At 44.7% G+C, this 15535-nt stretch overlaps 1 protein-coding gene across 1 annotated transcript in view; it reads right to left on the reverse strand.

Moving 5' to 3' along the window:
- Positions 1–15535, reverse strand: part of EXOC4 (exocyst complex component 4) — a 592122-nt gene that overhangs the window by 173087 nt on the left and 403500 nt on the right. Inside the window, exon 11 of the mRNA XM_054015768.1 lies at positions 779–998. Within this exon, the coding sequence (XP_053871743.1) occupies positions 779–998 (220 nt within the window). The remainder of the gene's footprint in view (positions 1–778; positions 999–15535) is intronic.

Below are 15535 nucleotides of genomic sequence, written 5' to 3' on the forward strand. Positions count from 1 at the left end.
AATCCCTACTAGTCCTCATGAGACTGATAAAGAACTGTTACAATGAAGCATGTCCCATTTAAATACTGTAACCTTTAAGCCAAATTTCTTAATAACAACATACTGTTTAGTCAGCTTGAAATGGTCTAAGATTTGCAAGCATCCCCAGTTTCCCAAGGTCAGACACAAGATAATACTGTATTTAAAAAAACAAAACAAAAAAACCCTTATAGCAAACGTTTTAAGAAAGCTGGTAACAATACTTCATGATGGATTTACTGTTGTTTATTGGATGCTTACATCATCTGGACTCCTTGTGAAAGTGACAGGCTAAGGCCCAGGAAGACGAATAAGCCCTACCACCAGATTAGTGGTTGGCTGTGCGATTTACCCTTCTGCACAGGCAAAACATAGGTGTAACTTACTGGGTGGGTGTTAGGGACAGTAGGAAAAATGCAAGGGAAGCAACACAGGAGTGAAATCTGGTTTCAGAATGAAGGGGAGGTAAGGAAGTCATTCAAATCAGAGCCAGGTGCGTCAAGTACTAGTCCCTGAGAAAGAGAGAGTTAAGGACGAGGGAGAGATTGTTTCGTGTTTGGCAGCCTCCTCCCTCGACACACCAATGCAAAAGTTAGGGAGTAAAAATAGTACATAGGTAAAAGCCACCAAATTAAGGGGACCCATATCAGAATGCATGTAAAACTTCTCTCTAAAAAAAATTGCACACTGCTTCTGCTGCCAATACAGCCACAGGCATGTGACAACAGAAAAATGCTGGCGAGTTGCTCAGCTTGGGTACCTGCAGAAGAGGCCGTTGAACGCCTAGCATCTTCATGGTGTCCGCATTGGCCAATATCTTCAGGGGGTCGGATGCCTTGGTGACACCTTCTATCTCTTTGTTGATCTCTGCTAGGACTTGATTAAGGAAGATGTTCTTGATGTACATGGTGAGGAACTCCCGGAGCGGACATTGTTTGGTTGGGCCAAGGCCCATGGCATGCTCAATCTCCTGAATAAATCTAAAATATAAAAAGGGAATTCATACTTAGCCACACAATACAATTACCATGACCTACACATTGTAATGTCCCATGCATACAGCTAGTGTGAGAACACAGGGTCAATCATGGGAGCTGGCGGGAAAGAGTTGTAAGATTCAGAGGCAATGGAGTTCTAACAGAGTGCACTGGACACAGGCAGGACTCCTGAGTTTATCACCAGCTATGCCCTTGACTGTACCCAATTTGAGATTTCTTAAAGGCTCCTGATCTTCAGAAAGGGCTGAGAATCTACTTAAAATGGAGGCACCCAAAATCATTAGTCACTTTTGAAAATTCTGACCTGCATGTGAACTTGGGCAAATCATTTTACCTACCCATAACTCAGTTTCCCTTTCTGTAAAATTATGTTCCACTTTATTTTGAGCAACAACAACCCCTCAGGCTTAAATGGCTCTTTTCATCAGCAGATCTCAAAGCACTTTACAAAGGAGTTTTGTATCATTATCCCCATTTTTACAAACAGGGTAAGCGAGACATGGAGAGGTGACATGACATGCCCAAAGTCACCCAGCCAGGCTGAAAACCAGGTATAGAACCCAGATCTCCTGCGTTCCAGTCCAGTGCTCTATCCACTTGGCCACAGTGCCCCTACTCATGCACTCATTGATCCCTGGAAGAAAAATGCTGTATATGTGCTATGTATTATTATTTTATTCCAGGAGAAGTGATTGGATCACATTCACTTATATGCATGCAGAAGGCATGCTGCCTTTTTCCGAATATCGCCCCCCACTTAATGTCCCACCCTCCTCAAAAATTTTAGCATCTTCTCCATCAACACATCTGTATTTCACTGACATAATTTACTTGGCCAAGACAGCTGCTTTTTCCAGGAACCACCTCCTCTCACATCAATAAAGTGACACCCTCAAGGCAAAGATGGTTTCTTTGATCTACATCCAAAATGACCGAAGTGAGTCATTTTTTTTTCTTTATTTCTTGAAGTGTTGAGGACGATAACAAGAGAAATCACAATTAATTGATTTATCAATCTACAGTACTTGTATGGCTCCCATTATGGCAGTATTTGAGCACCTTGCAGACTTTAATGTATTTACGCTCACCACACCCTGGTGATGCAGGGCAGTGCTACTAACCCTGTTTTGCGGGCGGGGGTGGGGGAAGGGGAGAGGGAAATTGAGGCACGGAGAGACTAAATGACAGGCCAAAGATCACACAGGAAGCCGGTAGTGAAGCCGGGATTTGAACCTAAGTCTCCCAAGTCAGTCCCTTAACCACTGGGCCATTCCTCCTCTCCATGGGAAGGATTTTTTGAACGGAGGCATTTCTGACATTTCCAGCATTTATCAGCGATATCTTAGCAGTTACTATGCCCCCTGAACAGATCAATATGATTTTAATTGTCGATATTTTCTACTTCCACACGTAGTTCTCTAGATGAGGTAACTTCTCTTAGCAGAATTGATAGCGTGTCCCCTGTCAATTTCAGCAGCATGATTTCTTTCAGATATAAACCATTTGTTCCCCAATGCTTACACTCTGCTGACTTCATCAGTCTAAAATGACACATATGGGGTGAGGCAGCATCTGCATGGGGACCCATTCAGTCCAATAACTTTGAAAATTCACTCAACTGTCAGAGCTGCAGTGGGACTTCCCCCAGCAAAACGCACATGGAAAGAAACACAAAGGAAGGCAGTTTATTCCCTTATTTGCACAGATCGATAAAGCGAATAAAGTTATCCACCAGGGAAACTGCAGAGTCATGAAGCAAGAGAGAGGCAGAAGAGGCCTATCTCTGAAATAACACACCCAATGTCACCAACGTCTGTGGACTGACATTTCCTGATGTCTTCAAGGGGATGCTTGTCATGATTAAGCTGTGACCCACTGTACTTTTATATTTGTTCCCATATCTGTTTGCAATGTTCATATCACTCTTTATATGGATACCCTTCTTTATACAGGGCTTCTTACAGAGCATTTCTGATCTGGAAAGTAATTTTAGAAATAAGAATTAACCTTCCCAGTGCCCCTGGTAGTATCCTTGTTCTACAGGTAAGGAAAGCAAGGCAGAGCACTTAGTTTCACAAATGCATACGCACATGCTAAGCTTTAAGCGGATGAATACTGCCATTGAGGTCAAAGGGACTACTCACATGTTCACAGTTTGAGCATTTGCATAACTGTCCGTAGGAATGGGGTGTAAACGACTTGCCAAAGGCCACAGGAAGAGTTGGTATCAGACCCAGGATTAGATACAGAATTCTTAGTTCCCAGCCTCGTGCATTAATTTCTAACCCAAAACTCTGCTAAGGCTCCCACTTCAATCACCATAGACCTTGTCTACACCAGGAAACTACACCAGGTTAGGTAACCATGTGTTCTAATATTATGTAATTTCTTGGCACAGACAGGGCGACAGTGGCTCATTATCACTCAGTAAGGGCCAGAAGTGTGTCCGCGGTGCTTTAAGGGATTTGTATTTTATTTGACGCGAACCATAAAGTAATCACAGTGCATGTGAATGCTGATAGGCAGAGATGATTTAGGGAGTGTGAAACTTAAGACTGCTCAGCAAAGCTTCCAAGAACAATGGTCTAAAGCTAAGGAAAGAAAATTCAAGCTAAATATTAGGGAAAAGTTATTAAGAGCCAAAGCAAATACGCAGTGGAATGGATGACCGAGGGATATGGTTGAGGAACCATCACTGCAAATATTCAAGAACAGTAGGATTAAATGATAATGGCAATGACAGTGAAACACTGAAATTTTCACTGGTTCAAAAGACTCCATTAAAGTAGGTGGGGATTTTGCATGAGAAAAGATTGAGTAAAAACCTAATAAGGATATCATCTCAAAGAGAACAGCTAAGCAGTGTGGGTGGATGCTATAAGTGATTTTCCCCTGCCCTCACTATTTATGATTTCACTAAAAAACTGATCTCATGGAAAATATATTACACACAAACCCCCCTATATTAGAAGAACATTATTAAGGTTGCAAAGTCGGCACTCAAAAAGGAGGAAATGCCAGAATGAAGGTTATTTGTACAACATTAGTTCGGCCCCCTTGCAAGTATGCATTATCACACGGTCTGCAATTACATGATCACATAAATTTTTTTTCCAGGTTTCCTCCCTCCTTCAGTGAACGGGATGGACCTGCTCTGGGAATGAATCAAGATTGTGTACTGAACAACAGGGCTGAAACCTTTAGAGCCATCACACCAAGCTCTGCCACTTGAGTTAATGGAATAACATAGTATTATTTGGTTGTCATCCTCTATGTGGATCAGCACTAGCGAGGGATGGGGCACTTTTCCAGTGCATTTCACACATAGTTGCTAACAGCAGAAGAATGAGGAGACTCAGGATCCTTGGGTTCCCTTCCAGACCCCTCTTACCCCATTCCCACCAATCTATCTTTGTGTCTCAGTCTTGTCACGTTCACACCATGGCTTGTCCCGGCCCCATTCTCCTCACCTAATCAGCCCCAATCTCAGACTCCTTGCTCAACAAATCCTTCGTCTCATTCTTCTGGACTCCCTGACCCAGTCTCCACCCATACCCAGTCCCAATCTCCTTGCCCACCTACTCCCTGTTCCTGCCAGCTCCCCAGCTGCTTCTCCTCCGTCTCCATGCCCAGCCAATCCCCGTTCCTCTTCACCCATGTCCTTAATTGATCTGTCTCTCCCGCAGCAACAGGGTGGCCAGGTGACCAGATTTCGACAGAAAAGTCTGGTCGAAAAGGGCACCTGACCAGACATCCGAAGTCTGGTTACTGCGGGCGGGGAGGTGCCAGGTCATTACCGGCACCACCCCTACTCAGCCAGGGCTGCCTCCTACCTGCATTGGGCGACTGCAGCTCCCAGCCCTGGCTCTGCAGGCTAGTCCCTCCTGACTTGGGTAGAGGGGAGAGTGGAAATGCAGTGAGCGATGGGGGGAGGAGGGAAGAAGGGCGATGGGGGCGGGGACTTGGGGGAAGAGGCGGGGCAGGGGTTGGCAACCCTACCCAGCAACCTGGCCACCAGTCACCCCTCCACCCACACTCCCTGTCCCGCCGTCCCATTCTTCCTTCTGACCCTTCTCCATTTGACTTAGGCAGCTTCTTCCCCCAGAGACCTGGGCCCAGCAGGGGCAGGTCCCATTGAGAGCTCAGGAAAGAGAGTCTTCCCGCTCTCAGTTCAGATGGCTGGACCTGAACAGCCTGAAGCAGCCCAGAGCTGCAATTTCAGGGAAAGCCCTCGTCAGCTCCCAGCCTGACCCATAATATTTTATAGACAGACAAGCACGTATATAGACTATTATTTATTTCAATTTATGACAAATATCTATCTGAACCCTAGGCACTTTCTGATCTTCACAACAGACATGAGATATTTGACTGAGTGACCATCATCATTAAATAAATATCTCCACAAGAATATCTACCAAAAATCCTCCTCACTCTGCTCACCCCCTCAGTCATCCCACCCAGAGAATAGGATAAAAAAAAAAAAAGTCATTTTGAGTGAAAAACTCACCAATATAAAATGGTTTAAAAATTAAATAATTGAAAACTTTTGACTCTGGATTAAAACCCTCAAATGAGGCACAGCCGAGTGTGTGCTGCACACATGACTGTGTGCCAATGGGCCTCTGGAATTAGATTCCTTTCCATAAATCCAAATAAAAAAACCCCATAAGAAATCATCACGATGGTGAAAATGGCTCTATGATAGATCAATTCAACAGCTACTATTTTCGTTTTATTTTCCAAAGAGTGAGATTTTAGATACACTTTGCTGCCAAACAGGACCATAAAGAAGGGATGAAGCCTCAAAGGAAGAGCTTTGATTCAAATGGTCTGCTTAGATTGTTTTACTAGAAAAAGAACCCTTCAGATGCAATTTACAAGGGATTCAAGAAACAGTATCACCAGCCTCATTTAAAACCATCTCTCACTGGCACATGAAAATTGAAGAAAAACCCATAAAGGTTAACGCACTGTGGGGTGCATTCTCTCGATGGGTGAGAATAAGTCATATGGCGCATCAAGAATATTCCCCTAACACTTGGTAATTACACTTATTTAACATAACTGCATTCTTCCTTCTGTAAAATGCTCCAAAGCTTTCTCCAAATAAAAATGCAAACCAAGCACATCATCAGATCCTGGACCATGGTCACTGCATATACTCCAGGGTAATTGTCCAAAATCCTAATGAAGCTAAGCGGGATTCAACTGATCAGACATACATTTTTGTGAAATGTCTGCATGGGATGGAGATCCTAAAAAGATGAGGAAAAAATGGAAATCTGCATCTCATATCCAATTCACAACCTGCGCTTGCAGAGTGATATACAAATTTAACTTGTTTTATCTCTCTATGAAAGCATTTGAGGTGATTTGTGACTACAATTAAGTGTTCCCTGTAGACAGAAAAGCACTTTAGGTAAAATGAAGTGCCTTTTTGCAAATGACAGTCGTTTGGATTTTTTAAAAAAAGCACATAATTTCAGAATATTTAAGTCATTCTAACTCCCAACTTTGAAGGCTGCCTTACCTATACTGTATGTGTTTAAAAAAAAAAAGATCGATTCAGAAACTTATATCATCATTCGTCCAATGCTTAGGTGTTTATTCCTTTCGTTATTAAACCTCTAATAAAAAGAAATGTCATTAAAAATAGAGAAAATGCCTCACTGAATTCCAATAACACCAGCAACTTCAATGAAGCCTACCCTGATTTAACTAATGAAGCTATTACCTGAAAGTGCCCCCAAAATAAACAACTGGATTGGATTTTCAAAAGCACCTAAATCATTTAGGAGCACAAGTCCCAAATTCAATGGTATTTGTACTCCTAAGTTACTTAGGTGCTTTTGAAAAACCTGCCTATTATATACTAGCTAATCCCCACAACACAACTACTCCAGAATCATTTCATCTTTATTTCACGGTAGACTATTTTGTATTATTATAATTAATAATAATAATAATGTACGGTAGTTCCCATGATGTGGTAGGTGCTTTTCATACATTCAAGAAGGGACAGCATCAGCTAGGAGAAGATCACAATCTAAGGGTAGACAAATAGATAGAACAATTGGCAGGACATACCCAAATCAGCTCAATTCACTGTATGTAGCACAGCAGAAGAAGGGTGTTTGAAAAGCTTTTCATTGTGAATGGCTTTCCCAAAATCATTTTTCAGCCTTTAAGGTAATTTTAGATTGATTAGAAGGAGGAATTAATAAACTGTGAAGTCTATGAGGCTGTGAAATAGGCACCCCCAGGAAGTGATGGAAGCTTCATACTATTCAGAACGAGACTGTACAATGCATTGGAAATCATTCCCTAGGGACCAATCTTACAACAGCATAGTGGATGGACTAGATGAGCCGGTAGAATTTTTGCATCCCTAATTTTCAGTACTTTCATTTCTACTTCACTGGTCGACACTTAAACTGCTTCCCTGTCGCCTGTATATGTATTTATCTAATAACAAAATAAGGAGTCATTTTAAAGTTTAATCCTAAAAACAGAAATTAGAAATGATTAAAACAAACTGGGTTATGCAGTCAATCCCCTTGCTGGTAAAGAATTGTTCCCTTCATTACACTGTTGAATACTTCGTCTTGTCTACATTTTAATATCCCAAGTGGTGGATGTTTTCATCACTTCCCTTGATAAAATATTCCACAGCTTGATAGATCTCACTGTTGGGAAGTTTTTTGTGATATTAAACCTAAATTTCCTTCTCTTCGTTTCATCCTGTTATGCCCATGTGTCACCTTACACAATTTTTTCTTCCTCCTTGGTGATCACACCCTTCAGATACTTAATAAATCCTAGAACCCACACAGAGAACATCCTGACAGACACCCTCTCTCCTTTATAACTAGGGGGATTCAGATCAAATGTCCCTACTGACTGCAGCTATGAGAATATGGCATGGGGAGAGAAGTGATTAAACAACATCCCATGAAACTGGTACTACGGAGCTGCTTATAACACTCTGCTTACGATGAAATAATTGGCTTGCTTTTTTCCATCCCCCTAAATAGCTATTTCATGTACCAAGTTGGTTGACAAAACCATCTCGTTGGAATAGAACCCAATTCTCAACACAATCCTCATTCCATTTCATCCTCTCATTCCTTTCTTTGCTCTTGAAGTGAAATCCTATTGAGACTCTTGAAGTGTCAAGTGGTTCTGATCATTACATATGTACGTAGTATAGTAAATATAAAACATCCGCCATATTAGGTACACCAGAGATCATTTGCCATTGAAGACCCATCAGTTGAGTAGATACTAAAATGATGGAATGCACAGTACTTCCACAGAAAAACTAGACCACTGGGAATTATTTTGGTTACAGTATTACCAGTTACCATTGAATTGATATATCTCTGAGGAAGGTGCTAATGATAAATACCTTAACCATATGGAAGATAAACCAGCTGTCTACACGAAAAGACTGTGTGCAGGGAATAGTATGTAGGAAATGGAAGCCCAAGCTCCCACCTAGGTGACAGAGCACAAGCTAACGGAAGGTGTAGGCACAACTCCTTACTGAGATTCGTCCATGGTGGCTGTATTTAAAAGCCTGTCAGCTTCCTCTCAGATAAATACTTAAGTTGATGTCACTATGTGAAGGATTCCCTGCACTTACTATAGGAAGTACCCAGGCAATGTGGCAAAATGCTGAGGTAACAGTTATCTAAGAAAACTTGCAAGTTTTAAAGGGAGACCACTAAATCTTAGGCATCTGTCATCGAAGTAACTTGGGGTACGTCTTCACTACCCACCAGATCGGCGGGTAGTGATTGATCTATTGGGGATCGATTTATCGCGTCTAGTGTAGACGCGATAAATCAATCCCCGATCGCTCTGTCGTCGACTCCGGAACTCTACCGCAGCGAGAGGCAGAAGCGAGTTGACGGGGGAGTGGCAGCTGTCAATCCCGTGCCGTGAGGACGGGACGTAAGTCGAACTAAGATACGTAACTTCAGCTACGAGAACAGTGTAGCTGAAGTCGACGTATCTTAGGTCGAACTCCCCCCCCCCCAGTGTAGACCAGGCCTTGGTGTCAATTTAATGCAAGTTAGCTCATCTGTGGTCTAAAGTAGTAGAAAGTGCAGAGACCTGTCTTCAAACCTGGTTGAGGTCACCAGCTTCTGCCCATATCACAAAAGCACTGCACATTTTGGCTGGGTGGCTAATCTCTGCTCAGTGCTGGGAAAATAGAGTTTGCCAGTCAAGACTGCAATACACCTGATAGAGAAGTGTGGGAGAGGCTTATATACAGCACGCCCCTGTAATACATTGTGGTACCAGTTGGAACTGAAACTTATGTTCAGTGAAACATGATGGGGCAGAATTCTGTAGGGTATTTTAGGCAATAGATTACCGTAACGGTCCCTTCCAGCCAGAAAATCTATCAAATCAGAAGTCCTTACTCAGGAAAAACTGTCACTGACTTCAATAAGCTTTTTGGATGAGTAAAGACTTCTGGATTTGTCCCTATAGCAGGATAAGGGAGGAAGGATGATGGTCTTGTGACTAAAGCACTAGAATCCAGGCGGTTTGGGTTCCTTTGCTTGTTCTATCACAGACTCCCTGTGTGATTCTTAGGCAAGTTGTTTCACTCTGCCCCCATTTCCCATCTTTAAAATGGGCTAATAACACTTTCTATCTGTACAGGGGTACTGTGAGGATACATTTGTTAATGGTTGTGAGGTACTCAGATATTTTTGGTGATGGAGGCCATGTGAGTACATAGAATAAAAGGTGTATTTTACAAGTAATTTGCGCTGAAGCAGCTATTGTTTAGTAACTAGCTAATTCCTGCAGATCACAAGTTTCTAGATTAGTTGAAGTACCGCTATGATAGAATGCTGTTTCTTACACATTGAATCAAAGTGGGGAGTGTTGTTAGTGGTTAGAGCATAGGATGATTAGCCAGGGCTCCTTGGACCCAGGAACTCTGGATGTAAAAAGTATGAGCACTTACTGCCTAAGCTAAAGACCCCATGTTCCATAGTTCAAAGGCTGTTGCAGATTCATAAGTGTCTATATGTGGACTAGCCACTGGAGGGGTACAGAGAGTCACACTATGTAAGCATGGGTTATACTCTCAAAACCATAGTATACCTGTAAAACGCAATGCTAAACAGGTTGACCTGGCTTCTCCCAGTTATTTCTACAGAGCCAGAGGCATCAGCTTCACTTTACTGACACAAAAAAGGTCTCCGCTCCAAGGAGCTTACAATATAAGGATCTCATCCGACTCCCACTGAAGTCAATGAGAGTCTTTCCCATTGAGCCCTGAATTAGACATTGTAAATACATAGGAGAGGGGAAATGATGTAGAACAGGCATCTATTACCCTCCCTCATTACTTGGCTAGCTCATTTTAATGGTAGTACTGCATTACAACAAAGTCCATTTCCAGTTTTAACCCAGAGGGCCTAATTCTCATCTCTATGCAATCAAGCCAGTCCCATTTACTTCAATAGGAAGTAGGCATGTGCATCCAGGAGAGGAAAGACCCCACTAAAAAGGAGGGCTCTGCTATTGTATACATTAGTTTTTGGTCCACCTGGTCTGGATCTCAGCAGTCTCCTAACACAAGAAATCTTCATTAACAAGCTTAGGCATAAGTGAAAATATCTTTCTGCTCTGATTCAGCTGAGCAGTAGTTCAGATGCATTGCTCCAAAGCCTCTCTCCGTCTCTTTTTATTTTAATCATGTTGGAGGTGGATCTCATTACAGAAGTAATGATTTCCACAACAAAGCCTGCACAGTGTAATTAACGTATTGCAAACATTAGCAAGATCCAGCCTGATAAAAAGTTTTTGAAAAGGTTATTTGACTACCACTCAGATCACACATTATCTATCCTCTAATATCTTGTGAGGACACAAGCAAGCTTCAGGAAGCTGCTGCATATCTCCAAGTTGTTTGGCAGCTGCCAGAACTTAACTGATATTCAGAGGTGATTCTTCCTAAGGTGGTAAATTGAAACAGTTTTCCGACCCTCCATAAGGAAGTCAGCTTTGTTTCAATAGCAGCAAGACAGAAGAACTAAAAACCATTATTGTGTAAGGAAAGCTGTGAAAAGGATATAAATGTCACAGTCGGGGCAAAGCATTGGGAAATATATCATGGAGAACATTGGCAGAAGAATGGATTTAAATGACCTAACTGGCACTTCTTTTCTGTCTCCGATTTCTATTATTCAGTGCGGTGAGTCTGTAAATCTGTATTTTCCACTGCATGCATCCGATGAAGTGGGTTTTAGCCCACGAAAGCTTATGCTCAAATAAATGTGTTAGTCTCTAAGATGCCACAAGTACTCCTGTTCTTTTTGCAGATACAGACTAACACGGCTGCTACTCTGAAATTTGAGAGAAACTCTAGGGTCATCTGTGCCAGATTCTGATCCCAGTTATAATCATGTAAAGCAACTGGCTTCACAGGAGTTCTTCCCTATTCCCACTGGTGTATCTGAGAGTGGAATATGGTCCTGTGAAGTTTATAGCATCCAAAGTCTAACTTTATTCCATTTCTATCTCTAGATACTATTACATGTTACCTCTGGTGGAAGAATCAAAGCAACAATTGCCTGGTAAACATCCACCACCACAGAACTAACAGTTGACTTGCCAACACTGAACTGTTTAGCCATAAATCTGTAATAAACCAGCAGGGTTTTTCCTCTCTCTCCATATCACACTGCCACTGTGATGCCTCTCTGGATGACTATTCAGAAATGACTGACAATATTGCTCTAATTCACTGGTGCTGGGCTTTTTGATTATTCATGACGACCAACATACTTATTTACTGGCAAAGACAAGCCAGGGACACCAGTGAATTATGACACGGCTCCCAGCATCAAGTTTAAAATCATCCCAGTGGAGCATATTTTAAGAAATTTGCATTGGAAGGAGAAGACTTCCCAATTCTCCACAAACAAAATTAACCCAGCATTCAGCATCTTTATTCTCGTCTGAACTCCTGCTTTATAAAGATAGTGAAGGGAGCTGGGCCTTTTGAGGCACTTATTTATTCATCATGTAGTACATCTCCATACACACACAGAGAGGCCTTTTCCCTTATAGCACTTCAGTGTGAAGAGAAAATTCTGGCTCTGCTACATTTAGCGCAGTATGAGATATGAAACCAATGCACCATGCTGCTCCCCCCACATAAATGTTCCCTTCAATTCATCCTTCTAAGCACTTCATCCTTCCAAGTTACATAAATTGAGTTCCATGCAGTTTACTGGCAGGGAGAAAGGGGGTGGTTTGGCATCTTTCTGATTAGGCCTTAAAAGCCCAGGTCCTCTCGGCACCTTGTGGACTCTGACTACACTGTGCCCCCTTCTATAAGAATGGGGTCTTGCTCTTGGACAAAATTTCTTCTTTTCCCACCACTGTGTAGCATGCGGTCTATTTATTACTCTCCACCCAGCGCTGGCTACATTACAGTACATAGTATACATTTCATATATAACACACAGTGCAGTCCGGGAGCTTCTGGAATGAAATGGGCTGCATCAATGTAAACAATTTTTATATGGCGGCTTCTGTAACTGGTGCCATTTATACTATAAACTCCCTGTATGGAGCCAGGGTGGCTTCCCTCCAAACCTGAGGGTAAAGAGCCACTCTCTCAGCCTGAGGGGGCGGGGCCAGACCAAGCTTACTCCGCCTCCTGGAAGGGGAGAGGTGGAATAGGAAGTACAAAGGGCGGGGGGCCCTTACCCCGGTCAGGGCAGCACCAGGGAGGGAGGCAGACGCAGACCGCTGGCTGTTCCCTTCAGACCCTGCTGCCGGTCCCTGGACCAGGAGAAACCTGACCTGGAGGAAGGACGGGGGCTACCAGGACTGCCCGCTGCTGAGTACCCAGAGAAACTGGAGGAGCCTGAGATGGAGTGGGAGCTGGAGCTGCCAGCAGATGAGTACCCGGAGGAGCTGGAGGGACCGGAGGTACTCGCTCGAAGGATCGGGTAGGAAGGAGCCCAGGGACAGAACTGCACAGTGCAGTGAGTCTATTTGGTCAGCGTGTTGTGGAGGGACCCTGCTGACCCAGTGGTGGGACCCTTGCCCTGCCACTGTCAGGGCCCTGGGCTGGAATGCAGTGGAGTTGGGTGGGCCTGCGTTCCCCTACCCCGGCCAGCCCGCCTCGGGTAGCAGAATCCCGACAGCGCTATAGACTCTCGCCGGTGCCCCCCTGCCTGAGGGGCGCACTATAGACTCTCGCCTGCACCCCCTTACCTGAGGGGCGCTATAGACTCTCGTTGCCGCTCTCCCTGCCTGAGGGGCGCTATAGACTCTCTACGGCGCCCCCTGCCTGAGGGGCACACTATAGACTTTCGCCTGCACCCCCCTTGCCTGAGGGGCGCTATAGACTCTCTCTGGCGCTCCCCTGCCTGAGGGGCGCTATAGACTCTCTACGGCGCCCCCTGCCTGAGGGGCACACTATAGACTTTCGCCTGCACCCCCCTTGCCTGAGGGGCGCTATAGACTCTCGCCGCCGCTCTCCCTGCCTGAGGGGCGCACTATAGACTCTCGCCTGCACCCCCTTGTCTGAGGGGCGCTATAGACTCTCTCTGGCGCTCCCCTGCCTGAGGGGTGCTATAGACTCTCTCTGGCGCTCCCCTGCCTGAGGGGTGCTATAGACTCTCTCCAGCGCCCCCTGCCTGAGGGGCACGCTATAGACTCTCGCCGGCACCCCCCTTGCCTGAGGAGCGCTATAGTCTCTCGCTGCCGCTCTCCCTGACTGAGGGGCGCTATAGACTCTCGCCGCCGCTCTCCCTGCTTGAGGAGCGCTATATACTCTCTCCGGCGCTCCCCTGCCTGAGGGGCGCTATAGACTCTCGCCGGCGCCCCCCCTGCCTGAGGGGCGCGCTATAGACTCTCGCCGGTGCCCCCCCTGCCTGAGGGGTGCTATAGACTCTCGCCGGTGCCCCCCCTGCCTGAGGGGGGTGCTACAGACTCTCGCCGGCGCCCCCCCTGCCTGAGGGGCGCGCTATAGACTCTCGCCAGCGCCCTCCCTGCCTGAGGGGCGTGCTATAGACCCTTGCCGGTATCCCTCCCTCCACTAATTCCCTAGTGGCAGACTGCGTGACGCAAGCCGGCCAGTGGGACAGTAGCTCCCCACCACCCCCTAGCGGCTTGGTGGGCCAACCGACGCAGGTCACACTCCCCCATACAACAAATTGTGCTATGAACAATATGGTATCTGGATTCTGGGCACATAACATTTACTGTCAGAAATGTACTTTGATTCCCTATATGCATTGTTCCTCCTTCTGGTCTTTTTAATAAGCAGGTGAAAGGTTCCCTGGAATATTAGTTAGAACATAGGGCTGGGTATCAGGAGACCTGCTGATCAAATCCTACATCTACCAACAACTCCCTGGGAGATCTGGAAGGAGTCACTTCTTCTAGGTGAGCTTCAGTTTCCCCTTCAGTAAAGTGGCATTAATGATATTTACTTCCTTTGCAGTGCTGTTGTGAGGCTTAAGTAATGTTTGCAAAGTGCTGTGAGCTCCTGAGAGAGAAGGCACTGTAGAAAAGCAGAGTATAATTATTATTATTACTCGCATCAAGGTAAAAGAGCTTTCTGAAAAATGCACAGCTCTCTGCTTCTCTGATTTTGTTTCAGCAAGTACAATGCTTGGCTAATGGGGAGAGCAGAGAGCTATAATGCAGAGCAAGATAATATGAACACTCAGAGCAATACATTCAGCCTTTAACCTGGTGCCTCACTTTGATTATCTGTATGTTTTCTATGATAATGGAGTTGCTACTGAAATACTTTTTGTTTTTATGCACTTTGAGGATCCACAGAACTGAAGCAAGGTGCAGCACAAGCACACACGGGGCAAGTTTCTCCCTGCACTAGATAGCAATGCTGCACTGCATCACACCCCACTGCAACTCTTATTCCAATCTAAGCCCCCGCCTCTCTGCCAAGTAGGGTGACCAGATGTCCCAACTTTATAGGGACAGTCCTGATTTTTGGGTCTCTCTCTTATATAGGCTCCTATTACCCCCCCGCTCCCTGTCCCAATTTTTCACACTTGCTGTCTGGTCACCCTACTGCCAAGGCACCACAAACCCTGACCTGCAGCACTCCGAACTATTCCAATCCTAGCCTGCACTTGAGCAAAGCCTGTGCGTTGTGCCAAACAGCCCTATGTTTCACTGTGGGTTTGTGATGTTGGTGATTATCCAAAGAAACAGCTGAACTAAGTTACCTACTGCTGATTCAGGTACAATTTAAACCCAAGACTGCAGAAGCAAAAGATGAATGTACCAAGCATGTCCAAAAGGGGCTCTGCAGTATGTTTATTTACAAGAACCTAAGGCAGATGCAACAGCTGTGAGCATCGTCTAACAGTCAGAGCAGGGAGCTGTGGGTCAGGCCTCTTGAGTCCTATTGCCAGTTCTGCTGCCGACTTGCTATGTGACTATGGACAATGCCTCAGTTTTCCTGTCTATAAAATGGGTAGAATATTTTTCAACTA

This window comes from Malaclemys terrapin, chromosome 1 (genome assembly GCF_027887155.1).
Source record: "Malaclemys terrapin pileata isolate rMalTer1 chromosome 1, rMalTer1.hap1, whole genome shotgun sequence".
In the NCBI taxonomy this organism is placed as follows: domain Eukaryota; kingdom Metazoa; phylum Chordata; order Testudines; family Emydidae; genus Malaclemys; species Malaclemys terrapin.